The sequence below is a fragment of the Primulina eburnea genome, chromosome 9, assembly GCF_022965805.1.
Source record: "Primulina eburnea isolate SZY01 chromosome 9, ASM2296580v1, whole genome shotgun sequence".
Classification (NCBI taxonomy): domain Eukaryota; kingdom Viridiplantae; phylum Streptophyta; class Magnoliopsida; order Lamiales; family Gesneriaceae; genus Primulina; species Primulina eburnea.
Window position 1 is genome coordinate 5,807,655 of NC_133109.1, and position 18,693 is coordinate 5,826,347.

Here is an 18,693-nt window from a genome sequence, read left to right on the forward strand (position 1 = left end):
CCTGCAAGTCCATCTGCATAAAGACATCTTTAAATATAACATTAACAGAACTGACTGAGTCCACGAAGACTCTCAGAATATCATACTTGGTCACCGGGCTTGGATGACCAGGGCATCATTATGGGATAAATTCACCCCCTTCAAATCTTCCGAGCCGAAACTAATCACCGCCTCACTCCTCCTCACCCCTTCCACTTCCATGCAATCCCTTCTACTAGTTGACTTCCTTGCCCGATTGGAGTCTCCATCAGTGGAGCCTCCAGATATCATTTTAATCAACCCCATGGCAGGGGATAAATTCTTCTTTCTCTCGGGCTCGGGCTATTTCTTCCTCCCGGGCTCACTCCTCGAAATATTTCTTATTCCTCCTCCTCGGGCACTGGATCCTGGTTGCCGAGATGTCCAAGGTGGCAATATCGGTCTCTTGTTGGCTTGACTAGGTCCCGAGACAGAAGGTAAGACATAGTCTCCCTTCAGTGTTTTGCAGTCCTCTGTGTTGTGGTAACATATTTTGTGGAGAGTGCAAAACCCTCTCTTCTCAGGCCGGGATAGCTGATAATCCGAGGCCAAATCTCTACTACATTCCTGGACCTCCCTCTCCCGGGCAATCTTTAGAGGCACATGATGAGAAAAGTGCCCTGGATTACCCCTCATTTGTCCTCTCTCCTCGGGCTTAGACACCCGGTCCCCTCTCTCCTTTTTTACAGCCTCCTTTTTCTGCTTCTGAGCCTCCTCCAAATTGATAAATTTTTTTTGCCTGGGATAATAAGTCTTCGAAGTCCCCGAGCACTTTCTTGGTCAATGACTTGAAAAAATCACCCTCCCTCAAGCTTTGGGTGAATGCAGTCGTTTTTGTCTCTGTGGCACAAGTAGGAACGTCCAGAGCCACCCTATTGAATCTTCTGATGTAAGTGCTTAGACTCTCCTCCGGGCTCTACTAGACTTCAAAAAGACTAAAAGCAGTCTTCTTGTATTTTTTACTACTGCGGAAATGGTGTGAAAACACCTTCTGGAAGTCTTTGAAGGACCTAATACTTTGAGGAGCCAACCCCTCAAACCATCTCTGAGCTGAATACACCAACGTTGTCAAGAACACCTTATACTTAATGCGATCAGTGTAACAATGTAACATGGCCATATTCTCGAATCTGGCCAGGTGTTCCTCCGGGTCTGCATTGCCATCGTAATCCTTTACGTTGGCAGATTTAAAATTCCTGGGAAGAGGTTCCCAGACAATTATCTCAGCAAACGGGCATCCTTTGATGGCTGCCCGGGAAGTACTCTGGCTCTCCAGTTGTCCTTCCAAGACTTTCATCTTATGTCTTAATTCCAACAATTCTTCCGCCACAGTTGGAGATTTGGACCCGACGCTGGACTCCTCGTCTTCTCCTCTTCTTTCCTCCTCATCCCTCAACTCCTGCTCTTGCTCTTGCTCGTTCTCCTGTCTATCCCCAGGTGGGATACCATGCTGAGAAGCTTCTTTCTTAGCCATGGCCTTTTGTACTGCATCAGATATGATCCGAGCTAGATCTTCCGGAGTAATTGTGATAAGATTGGGTCCGGTGTTCTGAACACCACCTTGCCCCGAAGTCTGTCCACCATCTCCAGGGACTCGGGAATTATCCTGGTTAGTTCTTCTTGTATGAGCCATGTCCACGTCTTAATCTCAATTTCCCAAAGACGGCGCCAATGACGTGCTCTCGCTGAAATGAATGAGCCGGGTAGGGGGCTCCAACGGGTCAAATCAATAATCATAGTGTTTGGGAATTTGAGTGAAGATAATGGTTGCGATAACACCTGCAAACAAGAAAAAAAACTCGTGAATGGGCGCCGGAGGGGTGTCCGGCGTAGCCACTCCGATGCTTAAGTCAGCAGGTTTTCAGATGAACACAAGCAATATTTGAGAGAAAATATGTATAATGCTTGAGAGTTCAAAGATTTCAGAATCATTAAATGATATTAATTCCTGCTATTTATAGTAGAAAATGAGGTAGATACCTCGATTCTAGTGCCATCTACTAAGTATGGCAAGTCGGTTACCCATACTCTAGCTTCTGATGACTTCTAAGACACTCCAAGCCCAAGTGGTTCTGACAGATTAGACGGCCTGCATTAATCACACTCGAGTATGGTGCAATTCTCAAGATATCCCAGGTAGTAAGGTACCCGGATGATTGTGTGAGAGCCCGGGCTATGATGATGATTGCCTGGGAAGAGGCGTGCTGCCCGGGTGTTTGAGGAGAGTATCGGGCGCATTGGCTTTGATTTGGGCCATCCAAGTAATAAACCAGGTTAATGATGACCCCCACCCTTATGGGGGTATCACTAGTGTTGATCCAAACCTAGTCTATATAAGTGAAACTAAAGAGGGGGCTCAAGATTATCTCCAAGCAACAGGTCCAAGTTCCTCCTCCTCTTCCCCCTAGATTATTGAACTGAACCCATCTAGCCCTCGTAGATAAAAGGAAATCTTTTCCTAGATGAGGTTTCCTCAGCCATGGTCCGACTGATAAAGAGTTTAATGTCCCCTGCCAAGAAGGCCAATCTTCACAGACTGGGCCCCAATCACAATCTCTTCAAAGGTGATATCCGGAATCTTCCAGTAAGTGTCTCTGCCTTGCATTTTGTCCCTCCTTTTAATAATAATTTTTAACTCCCTTCTTATTTATGAAAGGTCTTCAAATTCTAGTAGCTTCTTACGAGAATGTTTCTGCCTTGGACAAAACGAAGGAAGGTCGGGCCTGAGTTGCTATCGGACTCCATGGCGAAATTAAAGATGAACTAGACCAGGCCTAATAGGTGCATGCTGAAGAAGAGGCCGGGATGTGAACTGTTGTGAAGGTAGCCCACCAGCAGATGGAAGAGGCTCGAGTGGAGCTGAGGTGGACTCAAGTGGAGGCTGAGGTCTCCCGAAAGAGATTGGAGGAGAAGCTTGATGCTTCTCTAGTTTCGACTCGCATGGCGACAGAGGAAGCAAAGGCTTCCTTAACCCAGGCCAATGAGGCAGAGGCTACCCTGAGGGCCTGACAGCTGTCCCTAGAGGAATGGCGGACTTCATTTATCCCATCTAAGGAGTTCAAATTGGCCGTTGAATGTAAAGCTAATTCTTTCTTCCAGACCGGCTTCAACAAGTGCAAAGATCAGTTTGAAGAGGCTAGCCTTCATCCGATTGATAGGGAGAACTTTTTGCATTTCGACCGGGCCATCAAATTACTCCGACAAAAGATGATGGAAAGGAAGGAGGGAGGGACAATGATGTTGCTGGGTCTGAGAGCCTGAACCACATAGAATGGGTTTTGTAATTTCGTAATTCCCTGGCCTCAAGCCGTTTTGGTGTACTTAATTATTTTAATGAAAACATCTTTCTCTACAAACTGTTTTCGTGTATTTTGATGGTTAATTCTTCTAAGTAGATCGGGCTGACCGATAGGCCTTTTAATAATATGGAAAAAAATATTTTAAGTGTCCGGAAGTAACCTTGTCTTTCGTACTGACAAACCTGTAGGATCGAGCGCTTGCTGCTTTACCAAATAGTGCAACTCAAATCTTTTAAACTGCACAACAGCTCAAGTAGCACGGTTCAATCGCTCTACCAAGCAGGGACAATTATTGCACCCAACAACCACCCTCCCAATAATTGCACTCCTTGCAATCAATGGGAATCGAACCTGTGACCTTGGCTCTGATACCAATTGTAGGACCGAGTGCTTGCCGCTTTACCAAAAGCTATAACTGGTGGTAATGGTGCAACTCAAATCTTTTAAACCGCACAACAACTCAAGCACCGCGGTTCGATTGCTCTACCAATCAGGGACAATTATTGCACCAAAAAGAACCCGAGACACATGCTCCCTCACACGAAACTTAAGATCATAAAACTTTCTATTTTTTGCGGGGTGGTCGAAACTTTCAGGCTGGACTGATATGGTCCGGACATTCTGATTAAAAATTGTGTTCAAAATTTGTAAAAACTTTCTAAGCATTTTAGAAAATAATTGGGTTACTTCTGAACACTTGGTAAGTATTACTCACAAATCCACAAATCCTTACGAGATATGTTATCTTCCGGATCTAGATAAGATAATAATCGTGTTTTCAAAATTTGTAAAAAATTTCTAAATATTTTAGAACAAAATTATACGTGCCATGTTCATAAATTTAATTTTATTTTTTGGAGGCCATCATTTAGGCTTTTTTTAAAAAAATATTATAAATTAATAAAAGCATTCTAAAAGGCAAAAACTTGTGTGAGACGATCTCACGGGTCGTAGTTGTGAGACGGATCTCTTATTTGGGTCATCCATGAAAAATATTATTTTTTATGCTAAGAGTATTACTTTTTATTGTGAATATGAGTAGGGTTGACCCGTCTCACAGATTAAGATCCGTGAGACGGTCTCACATGAGACTGACTCTTCTAAAAATGTTGTAAATTGAAAAGGTTTGTAAAAATAGTATAATCCGTGCAATGCTGCTACGGATTCTTAATTTTAAAAAAATATTAAAAAATAATAATAATCATGGGTCACGGATTCTTACTGCCACTGATTCTGAATCCGTGGCGAAGGTCACGGATTCTTAATCCGTGAACTTCACCCTTCTATTTAATTGCCCCGAGTCTCAAAGTCTTTCAAACACATACACATACACCGAGTCTTTCGAACATTTCGGCATTTCTTCTTATTCATTCGCCCAAATTTTTTTTCCTTCTCGCTCCGTTTTTTCCGCCACATTTTGTGTTAGTTAAATTCCTTTTCGGTCGGACGTTGTGTTTATAACTTATTTGTTATCGAGAATTGTCAGATATTAATTTATTTTATATTATTGAATTAATATTGTTTTATAATTTATTTGTTATAATAATGTTTAACATTTATAAGTTATTATATTGTTTGTTGATTTTATCATTAATTTCATACGAGGAAATCTTAAGAGATAACGTTATTATTTGTGTTCATTATATTTTTTATTGTTCGTTGAAATATTGAACTAAATTTGTTTGAAGGAATGTTATTCTTGAAACAATTAATATTATGAAATTTAAAATTCATTTTTTTAATGTGAAAATCTGGAGTAAGTGCTGCAACCATACCATATGAAATTTTAATTATTTTTATTCGATAATCAACTATTGAAAAACAAAACTATATTATCGTGAATCTACTTAGCACACAAAAATTTCAATCTCATCAAGTGTAAATGATTATATCATTTTATATCCAAAAAGTATTATAAAACATCACTATTTTTTAAATTAAAAATTTTATAAAAAAAATAAATAAGATGACTAATTTTAATTTAATCTCTAGTTTTTATACAAAAATTAAAAAGTTTTAAATCTTGTATTATTGCTTATTAAGGATACTATTACAAAAATTAAAAAGTTTTAAATCTTGTATTATTGCTTATTAAGGATACCACTAAACATTTTAAATATTAGCAGTTTATAATTACACATGTTTAAAAATTTAAATTTTTTATATAAGTCATAATAATTTTTTTATTATTATAAAAAAAACATTGGTATTATAAAATATAAATTTTAATTAAATTGATTTGACAATATAAATTTTAATAATAATGAAAAAAACTTGTAAGTGATTCTTGAACTTTTATTATGATTGTATATATTATGTCATGGTTTTAATATATGTGTAAGAAATTTATAATTAAATTTTGTTATGATTGTATACATTATGCCATAGTTTTCGGTGCAGACATGGATACTGTGAAGGCCTTACTTTATGTAGGTGGCTACGTCATTATTGAAGATGGTATGGTTGGATAAATTATCTCTGCGACCAGGCCCATTAAAATTCCTCGGTCTACTACATTTTCCCAACTTGTGAACTATGTGCATCACAAGCTGGAGATGATCAATCAAAATTCTGCATCAAATTGTCAACGAAATATTGTTATAGCTCGTGAAGAACATATCTATATCACAGATGATGATAGTCTACAATTTATGTTTGAGTTGCCGACACTGGATTGCATGTACTTGTATGTTCATTCATCGCCAGTGTTACAGAACGTAAGTGATTAAGATTTTGATGCAGTCATGCCGGTAATAATGCAAGGTTTGGGAACATTAGGTTTAAATGAAGCGGGACCTTCTATGTATCACGTCGATGAACAGTCGGCTCAGACATACTCTGTGATCGACACTGGTCCTTAGGATCACCATATCATGGGTCACACTGAAGAAGACTATGCATGGGAGCTGAACAGAACACGAGAATGAGATTTTACTTCAGGGGGTTTGGATCATCATATCACAGTTCCATCAGGAGTTGATGTCGCATGGGGTTCTAGTACAACATGCCAATTGGATTTAAATTCATGTGCTGATGAAGAAAATACCACAAATGTCAGACATTTTGATAGTTCTGCTAGGGCTGCAAATATTCTCCCCCCCAATCACGGAACACATGCATGAGCAAGATGATTTATTTGGAGACAATTTGTGAAAAAGATGCATATGTTATGTAACCTATATTTAATACAATTAATTAAAATAACGTACATATGTAGATAAATTGAACATGTCTTACGATAAATTGTCGGTAGTTTGTATCAACAAGATGGTAGCCCATGATGTTTTAAGGAACCACAGGCGGCGAGAGAAATATTTTTGAAATTCGGTGATACCAACCAACATAGTCCACTGTGATGTCGGGTGTACCAGGTATGACATAATCCCCACCAATCACAAAATTATATCTGTCATTCCAAATTTCTACAAAATCTTTTGTATATCACAGTTTTTCCAGCCTTGTCGAGTCAATTTATGAAAATTATCGAAGTTACTAGCAGGTGGCAGGATACTCTGACGCATTCCAAATTGTCGTAGACACCGTTCTTATCTGTGCATCTCAACTATATGAAAATTGATCAACGCACATGCCGACCGACATAGATGAATTTTGTTTCCATCAAGAATTCTAGCGACCTCAGCGGACTCCATATCATAAACTGTCCATAGAAACTGAAGCAAAATAAAAAAAAATGATTAGCAAGTTGATAATATAAATTCAGACTGACTTTTTAAAAAAATTCAAACTTTAAACAACTAAATTATATATCTACCTGCCATTCTACCATCCTGTCAAGCATATCTCTCATTATACGGACCAAATGATGGGCCGTGTGTGTCCAATACAATCCGCGTCTCCACCTGCAATTTATAAAAGTACACGATACAATAATTAAAAGTACATAACAAAATAATAATAATAAATGTTAATTAATTCTTATTAATACCGTGCGCCGTATGGTGGGAATGGTAGACCCTAAAGCATATCTGCAGCCTGATCTTCTGAAATACATACTTGTTGCGCTCTATCAGGGCAAAAAAGATTAATTCTAGACCAAACCCAAATCTGCAATAACATACAACATAAATTGTCAAATCATAAGAAAAATTAAGTACAACAAATATAATGACCGGAGAAGTGTAAAAATACCCGCACTATCTGAACAGGACCACACAAATCGATCTTTAATCCCATTGATGTGTCGCACAGCTCTCTATAAAGATATGCCAACACAACAAAACCCCAGCTAAACGTATTCACCATTTCTATGTCCTCAAGAAACTGCAAATACATAAGTTTCACAACAGCATCTTCCGAGTCCGAAAACATACAGCCACCAATGATCAATAAAGCAACACAACGGGAATATTGTGTCACGTCCTCTTCAGTGCTTTGATCAGTAATCATATTATTTAGACAATGGTCGCGCAAAGCGGTCAGGTAAAGGCGTGCATCTTTAATCTGAGAAAATGTAGGCGTAAAACCCAACCAAGTTGCGCAGCGCTGTTGTAAAATATGTTTGTTGTATGCGGTATCTACACCAATGATGGGCATGCCATCAATATTCAACCCCCAAATAAGGGTAACGTCCTGTAGGATGATTGTTGCCTCGCCGACTGTAAGGTGAAATGTATGTGTCTCACGACTCAATCTCTCAACGATGGCTGTAAGCAAATGATTATCATAATTTTTAATAGGACCACATTGAATGACACCATAGAAACTCATGCGTGTTAGACATAGGCGCACACGAAGGTGAATCCCAGCATTAAGCAATCTCCAAAGACATTTGTCAGACCGGGTGGCGGAATTAGTGCATTCATGTTTTCAACGTTGATATTATTTGATATGTGTCTACCCCGCAGATACAACACATTATCCGTATTTTCAGCCATCTTGCAAATAAAAAATCATTATATAACAAATATTATATTTTTTATCAACAAAATGTAATTACATATTTTATAGTAAACGAAATTTATTTGCAATTTTCATATATAAATAATAAAACGTAAATGTTGATGATAAATTGGTAAATGTTATAAAGGTGATAAGTTTTTTTAAAATATAATTAGTAATTTATAATACGTAAATAAACTACTTATAGTAAAAAATTATATTGTTTTACTTATAATAGTAACAAATAATTATACTAATAACAATAGTAATATGAATAACTATAAATATTTTAATTATACTAATACTACAAATATTCTAGTTATAGTAATTAAAATAATTAAATAATAATTTATAATGCGTAAATAAACTACTTATCGTAAATAATTATATTGTTTTACTTATAATAGTAACAAATAATTATACTAATAACAATAATAATATGAATAACTATAAATATTTTAATTATACTAATACTACAAATATTCTAGTTAGTGTAATTAAAATAATTATAATTATTATTATTACTATTGTTATTACTTAAAACTACTGCAATTTAAGACCATTATTAATCTAAATATAAATGATTAATTAAATAATTAATATCATAATACATTAATATTCTACGTTGAATTCTAAATTTGTTTAAACGTGGATGCAAAAATTAGTACACAATTAATAATATTATTATCTAAATTTAATAATTATAAATAAATATATTTAAATTACGGTCATTAATACAAATAATGTAATTTTTTAATTTGTTTAATTCCCAAAATGTTAAAATAATTCTAAATTCTTTTTTAGTTATAAATAATTATTTTCATATTTTGAAGAGGAATATGAAAATCTTAATTGGTTTAATTCCCAAAATGTTAAAAACAGTTACCGTAACTTCTAAATTCCCAAATAATTAAGATTCACTAACAATAATAAATTTTGGGAATTAATTCCCAAAAAATAATAAATCAAAAAAATAACGTTACAAAAAAATTAATTCCAGATAAAGTTACCTCTTAGGATTCCCTTGTATGAAATAACATGTCAAAGTTAAACATTATTATAAGAACAAAAATTATAGAACAACATTAATTCAATAAAAATAAAATAATTTCATACATGATAATTTTTTATAACAACAAACTTATTAACACAACGTCCGATCACAAATACTACCCGTGAGACCATCTCACATAAATTTTTGCCTTTATTTTATATATCATCTCCGGCCATCATTTTACTTCCCATACTTTTCTTTTTTTTTTTCTTTAAATTCAGTTTTGTAGTCCTTTCAAAATTCCACCGATCACGCCACATATCCTGCATATTCAACTTAACAACATGTTGTCAACTAATACCGTGCTGCCTCTAGCAAATATACATCACATGATTCAGATTTCCGTCAAAAAGATGCGTCGAATTTTGTTTCTTTTAAAATATTTAAAATAAATATTATTGTTTTTTTGGGATCATATATTATTCTTAAAAATATTGTGTTTATGAGAGAATAATTTAACATTCGGAAAATATGTTTAATATCATCTTAATATAGACAAAGACTTGTGTAGAACGGTTTCGCGAGTCATATTTTGTGAGACATATATTTTATTTGAGTCAGCTATCAAAAAATATTATTTTTTATGCTAAGAGTATTATTTTTTATTGTGATATCAGTAGAGTTAACTCGTCTCACAGATAAAGATTTGTGAAATCGTCTTATAAGAGACCTACTCGTTAATATAAGAGAAATTATTTCAAATTTATGCGATATTTTAATTACATTTTGGTGACCTAATTAAAAAATACAACATAAAGTTAAAAGCACATAGTTCTTACAATTTTTAGGCATAAATGAAATGTAACGATAACCCAACGAAAAAAAACAAAAAAGAAGAAAGTGAGAATTAATTCAAATCCAGAATTCATTTGTCTACATTCTCCCCACTTGGAAGTCTTTCTTTATCTGTTTCTCAAGATTCTTTTTATGTGGTAAATGGGTGATCGCTAGTACTTACAGATGAGTACAAGCATGGTGCTATGTTTCACGTTTATAGGGAAATTCGCTTTTACTCCTCGTTATCATTCTCAACTTTCTCCGTACTCTCAATCTCTTTATTTCTTTGTTTTAACTCCTCAATTTTTCTAAAATTTTCAAAAACTTTCTTTTCTTTTAAAATTTTGGTACGTGAAATTGTTACACCTATCAAACATGTTCTTAAAAACATATAACTTTAAGACATACAGCTACGCAAAATTTCCAGCATATATACCATATTCAAATAATCGATTTTTTTAAAATAAAAGGCACATCATGCTTCCGTATAATGAATTGAACCGTTTACCTCTTTGACTGGAGTATCGTCGGGTTATATCCACCGGGTTTTACAGACTGTTCCTCACAGCCTAACCACGCAGTCGCAACAGATGGTTCCTGACGCAGATTCCTTCAACAATACTTGGCACAACCATTTTCGTTTCATACCTCAAAGTGTATAGTAAAAAGCTCAATTTGAAACAATACATGAGAGGGGCAAAAGCCTTGGTTCTTTTATTCGTACCTAACAAATTATTATTACATAGTAACCTCCTATAGAGGAGGAGAAATTTATTTAGCTAATAATAGTAGCTGAACTTCCAACACACATAAACTTGAAAAAAATATTACAAATTATTTTTGAAGAAAAAAAGAGGTTGAATGATGCATTATTTTTCTTTCTGCCTACTTATTTACAGAAGCCCCTGACGAATTTGAATCCCGGATTTCAATTCTTGCCATAGCTTTTCTTTGTTGCCATCCAGCTATGTTTGGGACTACCGCCCACCAATGATTACTTGCATCCGTATATAATACCAGATCATCTTCATCTTGACGAATAACCATTTTCGGAAGATTTTTACAAATCTTCTTTAACTGGACAAGTCATTCTATCTGTTCTTTTGTCCATATAAATCTTGCATCTTTCTTTAATAATGGACTAAAGACATTCCTGTGTTTTGCTAGTTTTTTATAAACATCCTAGCAAAATTAACAACTCCTAGCAAACTCTGAAGTTGTTTCTTTTCTTTTAATTCGTTTGGAAAATTTTGCACCTTTTCTACTATATGATCTTGCAAAATTATTCCACACTCATCGATTTCTATTCCGAGGAATTCAATCTTTCTTGTGGCAATGAATGATTTCTTTTCTAATAGAACTAGTCCTTCCTTTTTACAAACATCAGAGATTTCATCAGAGAAAATCTCTAAATGTTTAATATGTTATTCCATATTTTTAGATGCAATTAAACATCATCAATATAGACAAACATAAATTTGAAATAATTTTTAAATAGATTATCCATCTTTCTTTGAAATATCTGTGGTGAATTAGCCAATATCATTGGTAATATCTCCCATATATAGCTTATGGTGTGGAGAAAACTGTGAATTTCTTGCTTTCGTCATCCATTCGAATTTGATAAAAATCAGACTTACAATCGAACTTTGAGAATATCATTGCATTACGTATGCAACTGATTAAATGTTCTCTGCTAGATATAAAATACCCATCAAACTCCAGAATATTATTAATCTCTTGATAATTAATAACCAGTATGAGTTTATTTCTTTTTATTTCACCATGATTTCTTACAAGAAATCCTGGGCTACCGTATGGTGATATTCCTGTTTTGATCAAACCAATGTCCAAATGTTCCTTGATTATAATCAGCATATCCCTTTGATCAATTATGTTAATTGGGATAGGCTTGCAACAGACAAATTCATACTCCTGGCCTTCCTTAATTTTAAGGCAAGTTTTGAGTTGATTTTTGTCCCATAATGCCAAAGGATCATCATTGTAATTTTCTTTGATCTTGAAGGTGGTTCCTCTCCCGTTGTGTTCATCTTCAGATCTACAACTTTGTAATTTGCGAAAGATTCTGCAAGCTCTTAAAGATCCTCTAGACCAATCCTTTCTAAAGTTGTCATCGGATTGATTTATTTTCTGAGACAAAATTAATTAGATTGATCAATTTTTCTTCTTCAGTCTAAGGTTTTGACATCACTTTGGTCTTCCCCCTTTGATGTAATAAGGGTTCAGTGCCAAATGATGGTGGTAACCTTCCTTGTAAAGTCCTCTTACTAGGACTTGGTTGTTGTTCTAGGTTTTGAATCCTCGTTTGAATATCCTTTTATATTCTCAGAATTTATTTCTTGTTTTCAAGGATTTTCTCCAAATGTTGTGGTGCATAATACAGAATATCACCATAATTTTGTAATGTTTTTTGAATTTCTCTAATATCTTCGGATAGTTTAGAGGAATCCGGTACTATTTTTAAGAACATGTTATTTTGAATCATTAGCTTACCTTAGGACTCTGATATATTCTTTCTTGATAACCTTAGTTAGATCTTCTTGTTGCAAGTTAATTCCAAATTTTTGGAATAGTTCATGTAAAAAATTAATCGCGAACCTGGGTTTGGATTCATGTAATTTGAGAAAATTCTCCTCCTCAAACATTTAATTACTTGATAATAATAATTTTGACTGTTTGAAATAATTTTACCTAGGCTCTGATACCATTTCTCCCAGGAAAATCGATCATTATAATATATAATGGTATTTTTGTTAATTTTTAACTTATTAGGTGGTTTGGACAAAGTTTTTGAGGTGTAGGAAATTAGGATAAATTTGAGTTTGGATTTGGGGATTTAAAACCAATTTACCCCACATTTATTTGAATTATTATTTTTTATTTTTATATATTAACTTGAATAATATTTCGAGTTAGTTTTTGATATTTTAAATTGTTCAAATTCATATATACAAACTTTAAAAATTTAATCCAACCGATATGGAAACGAAAACCATCTCTAAAATACAGCAACTTCGAATAGATAGATTGCATCACAACAACCTTATGTTATAAGTCACGGGACACAATGTTTGGTTGGAATGCAGGACGCAAAGTTTGGATCAAATAGGTGCACACTTTCCGACATAATTTTCAAAAAATAATAAAGAATAATAAAAATTATTTTTAAAAATAAAATTTGTCCAAAAAAGACAATACGGTTAATAGACCTAACCTCTCCTTAGCACACATCACATCAAGCAGAACCAACAGGCCGTGCACACGTGTGTGTTTATTTAACCGAGACCCCAGCCTATTAACATCTTCTCTCATCCAAAAACTTCTGGTGCCCCTAAGAGCTCAATCACATTGTTCAAACTTGGAACTGATAAAGAAAGGAAGACTTGGCTTGACTTCCAATGTGAGACAACTTCATATCACATTTTATTAAATATTCCAACAATCTCACACATGAATGAAATTAATGCATGTATGCAGACTCTCTTGAAAGTATTTGTGAATTGTTATTGAATCAAGATAGGTAGTTTGTAACTTTGAACCTTCTTTAGTAATATACTATCGGATTTGCTAGTTGCTTAGTGACGTGATGTCTTGACATAGTCAACCATTTACGTAAACCCAGTCAACATTATTTACACAACAATAATTCTAACATATTTTGTTCTCATGTTGTTTCCATTTCGGTCATGGATCCATATTTTAGTTTCTCAAGTGTTCTTTTTGAAGCGGTCATTACTTTGCACTTACATATGTAATCTCCTATCTAGAGTATCATATCACACTATACCTCTTAGTTATAGAAATCATTAAAAGAAAACTTAACATCACCACATGTTGCAGGTCTTTTCTACTTGAATGCTTGTAGGCATGAGCCGACGCATATTCCATTACTTCGCACTTACATATGTAATCTCATATCTAGAGTATCATATCACACTATATCTCTTAGTTAAAGAAATCATTAAAAGAAAACTTAACATCACCACATGTTGCAGGTCTTTTCTACTTGAATGCTTGTAGGCATGAGCCGGCGCATATTCCAAGTTCTCAAATTAATACTTATAACTTAGTTTTTCATTGGACCAATGTCTTGGGGTCTCCAACTCACAAAGTTCGATTACCGCTATAAACATTTTAATTTATTGGTTTTAAGCTCATTCCTCATATTAATTTGTACATTTGAGCTGGATTTATTTTTTTAATAAATGGATCAGCCAAATTTTCCTTTGAACATATTCATCATAAATAACATCATTTAAGATTAATTGTCTTATTATATTATGTATTCGCCGAATATGTTGAGACTTACCATTGTACATACTACTTTGTGTACTTTCTATTGATGATAGACTATCACTGTGAATAATAATCAAAGACACTGATTTATTCCAACAAAGAATGTCTTTTAAGAAATTTCTTAGTCACTCTGCTTCTTTACAGCTTTATCCAAAGCAATGACTCGGATTGCATCTTGGATAGAGCCAGCTATACATGTTTGCCTAGAAGATTTTCACAACACCTGACCTCTACCTATCGTGAACACATATTCGCTAGTGAACTTAAGAGTCTTTTGTGTCAAATATCCAATTTGCGTCACAGTATCTTTCCAAAACTTCTGGATATTTTGCATATATCAATCCATAATTCAATTTGTATTTTAAATATCAAATCACCGTCGTTAAGGCTTTTAAATGAATCCTGCTTGGATTACTTATGAACATACTTAACTTGTTTAATGTATATGCAAAGTCTCGATAGGTTCAGTTAGTTAAGTACATTATACTGTCTATTATCCTAGCATATTACAGTAGTGAAACAGGTTCTCGATTTTTGGCCAAATGATCGTCTAAAACTATAGACGTTCTAGCTAGAGGAGTGTTTTTAACATTAAATATTTCAAGAACCTTTTCAATATAATGAGTTTGTGATCATACAATTCGATTAGATGTTATGAAAATTTTAATCTTTAATATAATATCACATAACCCCAAATCTTTCATGTCTAATTCTTTTTCAAAATTTTCTTAGTATTCACTATCTAACTCATGATTATTTACTATAATTAACATGTTATCTACATAAAGACATACAATTACAAAGGTATTTGTAGTACCTTTAATGCAGACACACTTGTCACATTTGTTGATTTTAAAAACCATTTGACATCATGCAGTGTCAAATTTTTCAAGTCATTGTCTAACTGCTTATTCGAGTCTGTACAATAGCTTGACAACTTCACAACTTTTTCTCTTGTTCGAGTACGACAAACTCTTCTTCCAATTCTCCATTCAAGAAAGTTATTTTTACATCAATTTGATGAATCTCAAGGTTATATAATACAATGTGAAGCTCATTATTGTTTTGGTGTCAACCATCTTGAAGTCCAAAAACCTTCCAACAACAAACTTTTTAATTACCGCGTCCTCTATCTTGTATTTATTTTCCAAAAAGTCCAACAATTCCTTGGTAGTCTTGACAGAACAATAGACAATGTATTGTGTGTCATTGAGTCCATTCAGTATATAAATGATGCGGAGGAAATCACTGCAGTTCCAAGCATCAACATTAGTTCTTCGTTGGGTGTCAATCTCGCCTTATGTGACAATATTGGGATCCTCCTTCATGAATCAAGACATGCTTAGTGTTGTGAGATAAAAGAGAATTTTATGCTGCCAACGTTTGAAGTCAGCACTAAAAAATTTGGATGGCTTTTCACCGTGAGCGGGTGAGAGAGAGTAGTAGCCAATTGAGTGAATGACACTGTCGACATATCCAGAATGTATACAAATTTCATCTTGCGATTGTTATTTATCCTGATTTATGATTCTGGAATAAGACAACACCACCATACTGTAAAGTCGAGTCAAGAATGTATCATTTATCTGCAAAACAATATTGTCCGCATAATAATGCTTTACGATGATAACAATCATCTCTATGATACAATGGCTTGAAATTGAGAAAGTGCAGCACAAAAATTTCTCGATATCAGCGAAAGATAATATGCAGAAGCTTTCAAGTATATGTACGAAAGAAAAAAAATGATTCATCGATTGCGGATAAAGAACACAACCTTCTGGATCCAAACGCAACCTTCTGTGATAAGCTAGGGGACACAATGTTTGGTCCGAATGCATATTTTCCGAACACAACATTCTGTGATAAGCCAAGGGACATAAAGTTTGTTCGAATGTGTGCAAATTCCAGATAATTTTCGAAAAATAATAAATATTAATACGATCAAGAGACCTCACCACACTGAGCCGAGACGACATGCCACACGCGCTCGTGTGTGTTTATTTCACCGAAACTCGGTATATTAACGTCATCCTTTCTAAAAAATTCTGGTGTCACTAAGGACCAAATAACATAGTTCAAACTTAGAACTATAGAACAAGAAAAGAGTTGGTTTGGTTTCCAATATGAGACAATTTCATATCCCATTTTCCTCAATATTACAACAAAAAATAATTATGATTTGTCTGAAAAATATTTCTATCATAATTTTCATTAACGGGTATGCAATAAGAACTTGGAAGCTTTTCACGAATCATGGTACGTATATGATGATTTACACGAAACCACCCACTTGACTAACTTCGTCACAAACAAGTAACATATGAAGAATGGTTGCACATAAAAAACTATATTTAAATCGAAAGAAAATTACACTAAAATCAAACATTAACTACCAGATATACTTGTTATATCGTACTTTACAAAGATTTCTTAATTAATTTGGCCCTCTGATATAACAAGTTAGGAATTAAACTTGCCGTAAAAAAATAATTACCGGGAACAGATGATTTTTTCAACATACAACACACGCCAATTCTTGAGATGGGAATCCACAGCCTCTTCGATTTCCCTTCGTTTCCTGTCCTTCTCCTCTATACTCCTCTTCAAATCACTCGTCAATTCCTCCTTCTGTTATTTATAATTATTTTTTTAGGGGAAAAAAAGGGATATTGAAAGAATATATATATAATACTGTCATTCATGAATTAATTTAGAAAGAGTTTCTAATTTCCAAAAAAAAAATGTTATTATGGACAGATTAAACATACGGGTATAGTCTCGGAGACGGGTAGTTTTAAGCCATGCACCGCTGCCCTGGTTGGTGGTTTGCCGACCATGCTTCGCCGCAGCTCCCGGCGAAAGTACTCGGGAAGTACTTCCCTTTGATTTTTCCCCAGAATTCCAGCGAGTCTTCCATTCATTTTGAGACTTAATTCAATTAGTTAAGAATTCGAATGACTTTTTGGTTTCTAAGTTGCACGATTTATTAAGGTTTTACGAAGGCCGCTGGAATGTTGGAGAAGCAGCTGCGTGGCCTTTCCTACAAGTAACGTGGCGTCTTCTCAACGGGGGCTGATCCCACTTTTTCATAAATCAGTCTATTCTCTTCTATATATTATTAAATAATTCACTCGAGTTTTAAATAATTTAATTATGACCATTCTTCATCGTGACCAATATTATAATAAGATAAAAATTCGTGTGAGATGTTTTTATAGGTCATATTTGGTGAGACAGTTATTTTATTTGAGTCATTTATGAAAAATATTACTTTTGTGCTAAGAGTATTACATTTTCTTGTGAATACCAGTACGATTGATCCGTTTCACAGATAAAGATTCGTTAAACCGCATCACAAGAGACCTACTTTTATAATAATCATCAGTGCAAATAAATTGAATCGAGTTGATTATGAAAAAAATTAAAGTTTGAATTCGATTCAAAATAAATATATTTGAATTAATTTGAAAATTAAATATTTTTTATTCGAATTTAGTTCGAATCAAACATTATCTTTTATGAAATGTTATTTTGATAAAATAATCACTCTTAAGTACAAACACATATATAATTCAAAAATTCAAATCCTTGAAATGGGTGAACGAAATAAAAAAATTAAATAAAATAAAGTGCAAAAAATTAATTTTATGCATCATAGATTAACTAATGACTTAATTTTCTAGGTTATATCAACTAATAAATTTGTTTTGCTTTAGATATTTTTTTAAAAAAGTAAGTATTAAGTGGAAATAAAAAATAAGAATTTATTAGTTTTAGAATAAAAAATATTTTTTTATCAATCCCTTCCTAATTTTATTTTCTATCATTCAAAGGTTTAATTATATAGTAGTAAACATGTGGGGGCCCGGACGCTAATCATGTTCTTAATTGGGACTAATTAATCAATTATAATAAACAGGGTCTAAATTTTTTTTTCTTTTATAATACGGAATGTAGTGACATAAACACATATATATACATCTCAGTATATAAAAGTACAAGTCCTGTACCACATACATTTATTCAACTGAGGTTTCACATCTAATGTCAAGTTTCCAACCCTATCTCTAATCCAAGTCCGGAGCCTCCACTCTAATCACGATCTCTTTCATCTCCTGGACCCTGAACCTGCCCCACCTGTTGTCAAGTACACATACAAACAAGACAACAGCCGGATAACTCCGGTGAGAATAAACCCCAGTATAAATCAACGAAACATGCAATCATATGATAAACATAAAAGCATGGACAGATAACAGCAATATATATCAAAAGCAGAAATATAACCAATATCAAACTATCGACAATACTCGTAATTCCACGACT

The 18,693-nt window shown here is 34.0% G+C and overlaps 1 protein-coding gene and 1 long non-coding RNA gene across 5 annotated transcripts; both read right to left on the minus strand.

The window, feature by feature from the left end:
• Positions 1 to 6,552: 6,552 nt before the first annotated feature.
• Positions 6,553 to 8,382, minus strand: LOC140840406 (uncharacterized). The gene is made up of 4 exons (XR_012119961.1): positions 7,467 to 8,382; positions 7,264 to 7,382; positions 7,090 to 7,177; positions 6,553 to 6,988 (listed from the first exon to the last, which is right to left on the minus strand). It is a non-coding gene; the product is annotated as an uncharacterized lncRNA (long non-coding RNA).
• A 6,908-nt stretch (positions 8,383 to 15,290) lies between these two features.
• Positions 15,291 to 17,431, minus strand: LOC140840407 (uncharacterized). 4 transcript variants are annotated; one of them, XM_073207609.1, is made up of 3 exons: positions 17,136 to 17,431; positions 16,862 to 16,995; positions 15,291 to 15,686 (listed from the first exon to the last, which is right to left on the minus strand). In XM_073207609.1, the coding sequence occupies exons 1-3, from the start codon at positions 17,286 to 17,288 to the stop codon at positions 15,584 to 15,586; spliced, it is 390 nt and encodes a 129-aa protein (XP_073063710.1). In that variant the 5' UTR covers positions 17,289 to 17,431; the 3' UTR covers positions 15,291 to 15,583. The 4 variants fall into 4 exon arrangements, 2 of the variants coding, with proteins under 2 accessions (XP_073063710.1, XP_073063711.1); XR_012119962.1 differs by lacking the exon at positions 15,291 to 15,686 and adding an exon at positions 15,693 to 15,894; XR_012119963.1 differs by lacking the exon at positions 15,291 to 15,686 and adding an exon at positions 15,693 to 15,918.
• Between the last annotated feature and the right edge of the window lie 1,262 nt (positions 17,432 to 18,693).

Coding starts and splice junctions, on each gene's coding strand:
- LOC140840407 (XM_073207609.1), bottom strand. CDS start 17,288: ATGAATGGAAGACTCGCTGGAATTCTGGGGAAAAATCAAAGGGAAGTA. Junction 16,996..17,135: donor CCGTCTCCGAGACTATACCC/GTATGTTTAATC, acceptor TATAAATAACAG/AAGGAGGAATTGACGAGTGA. Junction 15,687..16,861: donor GAAAAAATCATCTGTTCCCG/GTAATTATTTTT, acceptor TGATTCATGAAG/GAGGATCCCAATATTGTCAC.